Source organism: Triticum urartu, chromosome 4A, assembly GCF_056163025.1.
Source record: "Triticum urartu cultivar PI428250 chromosome 4A, HENAU_Tu73, whole genome shotgun sequence".
NCBI lineage: Eukaryota > Viridiplantae > Streptophyta > Magnoliopsida > Poales > Poaceae > Triticum > Triticum urartu.
In genome coordinates this window covers 346,926,556-346,931,463 of record NC_141876.1, presented here as the reverse complement: position 1 = coordinate 346,931,463, position 4,908 = coordinate 346,926,556, and the positions used below count along the sequence as shown (strand labels likewise).

At 47.6% G+C, this 4,908-nt stretch overlaps 1 protein-coding gene across 1 annotated transcript; it reads right to left on the bottom strand.

Moving 5' to 3' along the window:
- Positions 1 to 4,012: 4,012 nt before the first annotated feature.
- LOC147975815 (uncharacterized) lies at positions 4,013 to 4,333 on the bottom strand. The gene has a single exon (XM_087520590.1). It carries the CDS (start codon positions 4,331 to 4,333, stop codon positions 4,013 to 4,015), a length of 321 nt encoding a protein of 106 aa, XP_087376716.1.
- Between the last annotated feature and the right edge of the window lie 575 nt (positions 4,334 to 4,908).

The following is a 4,908-nucleotide window of genomic DNA, read 5'->3' as shown; positions in this document are numbered from 1 at the left end:
GGTTTAGCAACCATGGAGAAATTCTCGACGAAGCGGCGGTAGTAGCTCGCTAAACCAAGGAAGCTCCGAACTTGCTTGACCGTCTCAGGTGGAGTCCAATCAAGCACGGCTTGAACTCGCTCGGGATTGACAGCAATACCCTTACCTGGGATTACATGGCCTAGATAGATCACTTCTGGCAACCAAAATTCACACTTGGAGAATTTGGCATCAAGGCGATGCTCTCGAAGTTTCGTCAATACTAGCCTTAGATGTTCGGCATGTTCCTCTTCATTCTTGGAGTAGATGAGTATGTCATCGAGGTATACTACGACGAATTTATCCAAATACTCCATGAAGACCGAGTTCATTAACCGAGAGAAGGTGGCTGGGGCATTGGTTAAACCGAAGGACATAACGGTGTACACGTATTGGCAATAACGAGTAACAAAGGCCGTTTTGGGAATGTCCCCATTTCTGATTTTGATTTGATGGTAGCCCAACCTCAAATCCATCTTGGAAAATACTGAGGATCCAGCGAGATGATCATACAGATCGTTGATCCTGGGAAGCGGATACTTGTTCTTGATGGTGACCAAGTTGACAGGTCGGTAATCTACAACCATCCGATCCATTCCATCCTTCTTCTTGACAAAGAGGATGGGGCAAGCCCAAGGAGAGGAACTAGGACGGATGAAACCCTTTTTCAAGGACTCATCGAGTTGGTTCTTAAGCTCGGCTAGTTCTAAGGGTGCCATCTTATAGGGTCTTCCAGAAACTGGAACGGTTCCTGGAACAAGGTCTATCACAAACTCGACATCCCTGTCAGGTGGAACACCTGGCAGTTCTTCTGGAAAGACATCCGGAAAGTCTCGGACTACCAGAATATCCTCAAGGTCTGGAAGGGGGTTGGCATTTAGGGAGTAAAGCTGGCGCTTGGCCACTCGAGTTAAGACATTGACTGTCTTGCCCGATGGGTCAGTAAGTTGAACGGTTCTAGTGGCACAATCAATCTTAGCATAATGAGCTGACATCCAGTCCATACCCAGGATGATGTTAATGTCCGAGGACTTAAGAGCTATTAAGGATGCAAGGAAGACAAGTCTATCAACAAGAATTTTGTTTCCATGGCTTACTCTAGAAGTTTGCCATTTGGAACCCGGAGTTTGAATTACCATGGAAGTGGGCATGTCACAGAATGTCGTGTTATGCAATCGAGCATAGTTCTCGGATATGAATGAATGAGATGCTCCAGTATCGAAAAGAACAGATCCCGGATGGCAATTAACAAGGAGCGTACCAAGGACGACGTTAGGATCCTCATGAGCCTCCTCGGCTGAAACATAGTTGACATGGCCACGTGCAGTGGTGACCGGCTTGGCGTAGAATGTCTTTCCCGCTGGCTTACCACGGCCAACGGACTTTCCAGACTGATTGGGGTTGTTGTTCTGGGGACACTCTCGACTATAGTGACCCGGCTCTCCACACTTGAAACATGTCACAACATTGGGGTGTGGAGCAGCATTAGCAGCGGGGCCACTATAGGGCTTGGGCGGTGCAAACTGCTGGTTGGGGCGAGGCGCCTCAAAGGATGGCCTCGGAATGAACCTGGGTGGCAGTGCCGTGCTTGGAATCCACACCCGGCGCTTCTGAGATCCAGAGCCGGATGAAGAGCCAAAATCACGAGAGTGCTTGCATGAAGCGTCATAGTCAGAATGGCCTGTCTCAGCACTGATGGCTTTATTGACCAACTTCTGAAAAGAGGTGCACTCGTGCAGACGAAGATCGCGGCGAAGCTCAGGGCTAAGTCCCTTGCGGAACCATGCCTGCTTCTTAGCATCGGTGGACACCTCTTCAGGAGCATATCGTGCCAGATTCCCAAATTAAAGTGTCTTCTTCAATGAAACTAGACAGAGCCACTGGATTGTTCGTGCTGTCGTGATCCTGACTCACGGTGTGCCCAATCGACATTTGAACCCTGGAATAAGTCTGGTCTTGCTCAAAGACTTATCAGGAGTACGCGGGGCCAGAGTAATAGTATCATGGGCCGATTTATCCAAGTTCCAAGGAAGGCGGCTTATGAAGCCTAGATCCATCTGACTCTGTAAACCGTTCTCTCACATGACAAGCCACCGTTTGAACCTTAACCGAGCTCAGATCTTGGTTGAATACGCCATAAAAACTGATCGTTAAGAGTTCAGCGGGTCAATCTAGATGACCTGATGGAGTTGAAGCAGGTGGTGTACAGGTAGGACGACCCGGTCAGAGTTTGTTCTCTTCGGTCAAATATGCCTATGTTTGAACAAAGCTGGTCAAGATGGTAGTAACATTATGTTCTCTTTGGTCGAATATGCCTATGTCTGAATAGGAAGCCCCCAAGTGACATACTTACAAGCGTGGCGCTGAGCTGATCAAAAGGGTACCGACAGCTATGTTCTCTTTGGTGAATACACCTATGTTTGCACAGGAAGCCCCCAAGTGACCATATAAACTTTTGGCCTTGCACCGATGAAGAGGGTACCGACAGCTATGCTCGATGAGAAGGAAGCCCCCAAGTGATCACATGAACTTTGGCATTGCACTGATCAAGAGGGTACCGACAGCTATGCTCGATGAGCTGGAAGCCCCCGAATGATCATCAAGGACCTATGTTTGAGCTGTGTTGTGCATCCAACTCTTTTTGGTCTTTGAAGTTGTGGGCGTTGAGCCTCTTAAATGATGATAAAGACTTAAGCTTTGAAAAAGTGAAACAACAAAGGCCCTGAATTGTCAGGGATGCCGGCTTTTGTTATACTGCTTATAATATATACATCAGATAACTATGTACATCATGAAAGTCGGAGGCTCAAGTATAGTAGGGCCGAAGATGAGCAATATTCCACGGTCGACGGGTCTCCTCCTCTGATGTGCGTGAGTCCTTGTTGTGTCGAACGTCCATAAGGTAGTATGACCCATTATGTAAGTTCTTGCTGACCACAAAAGGTCCTTCCCAAGGTGGTGATAATTTGTGCATATCTGTCTGATCTTGGATGAGCCGGAGCACTAAGTCTCCCTATTGAAAGGTTCTGGTTATGACCCGCCGGATGTGGTAACGCCGTAGGCCTTGCTGGTAAATCGCCGAATGAGCCGCCGCGAGATCACGCTCCTCATCCAATAAGTCAAGTGCATCTTGACGCCTTTTCATTTTATGCCTCAACATAAGCCGCCACCCGGGGTGAATTGGGATGGATGTCACTAGGGAGAACCGCCTCTGCCCGATAAACCATGAAAAAGGTGTGTAACCCGTAGATCTGTTAGGGGTCGTGTTGATGCTCCATAATACCGAGGGTAACTCCTCCACCCAACAACCAGGTGTTCTCTACAAAGGAACCATAAGCCGGGGCTTGATACCTCACAGAATCTCCTAATTTGCTCGTTATGCCTGCCCATTGGATTGAGGGTGAGCCACAGACAAAACGTCAAGTCGGTTATGCTCTCGTTGACAAAATTCTTCCATAGCTCCTTTGGAAAGATTAGTGCCATTATTTCTGATAATTCTGTGTAGAAAGCCAAACCGGAAGATCACTTTCTTCATGAATTGAACCGCTGTTGTCGCGTCACATTTACTAACCCGCTCTGCTTCAACCCACTTAGTAAACTTATCCACCACCACCAAGCGGTGGGTCTTCTTATCCTTGGACCTCTTAAAAGGCCCAATCATATCAAGCCCCCAAGATGCAAACGGCCAAGTAATTGGAATCATCCTTAATTCCTGAGCCGGTACATGAGCTCGTCGTGCAAATTTCTGACAGCCATCACATCTTCTTACCAAATCCTCAGCATCAGCGTGAGCTGTCAACCAATAGTACCCATGATGGAAAGCCTTGGCTACAAGAGATTTAGAGCCGGCATGATGACCACAATCTCCTTCGTGGATTTCTCGTAGAATCTCACAACCTTCTTAAGGAGAGATGCAACATTGAAAAGCCCCCATGACACTGCGATGGTGTAACTCCCCATTGAAAATTGTCATTGACTTAGACCACCGAGTTATCTATCTGTCCAAGACCTCATGCTGTGGCAACTCACCCTGGGTCATGTAAGACAAATACGGAACCGTCCAATCAAGAATAGCATGGAGAGCTGCCACCAATTGTGCTTCCGGGTCAAGAACAGCAAGGTCCTCCTCTGTAGGCAATTTGACAGAAGGGTTGAGCAAAATGTCCTGGAACGTGTTAGGTGGCACCGGCTTACGTTGAGACCCTATCCGTCTTAAAGTATCAGTCACCTCATTCTTCCTGCGATCAATATGATCAACTTGATATCCCTTGAAATGACCCTCAATGGCATCAACCTCTCGGCAGTAAGCCGCCATGAGTGGATCTTTAGAATCCCAAGTACGAGAAACTTGCTGAGCCACCAGATCTGAATCGCCTAAGCACCTTACCAGGCTTAAGTTCATCTCCTTAACCATCCGAAGACCATGGAGTAAAGCTTCATACTCAGCTGCATTGTTCATACAAGGGAACATTAGCCGGAGAACATAAGAAAATTTGTCACCTCGTGGGGAAGTCAAGACCACTCCAGCTTCCGAGCCCTGCAACTGTCTGGATCCATCAATGTGAATGGTCCAATATGTGTTAGCTGGCTTTTCCTCAGGTGCCTGCAGCTCTGTCCAGTCATTGATGAAATCCACAAGTGCTTGGGACTTGATGGCCGTACACGACACATATTTTAAATCGTGAGGCCCCAGCTCAATGGCCCACTTAGCAACCTGGCCTGTGGCTTCCCTATTTTGCATGATATCACCGAAAGGAGCAGAACTAACCATAGTGATAGGATGTCCTTGAAAATATTGCTTAAGCTTCCGACTTGCCATAAAAACCCCATACACAATCTTCTGACCGTGCGGATACCTCTGTTTAGACTCAATAAGCACCTCACTAATGT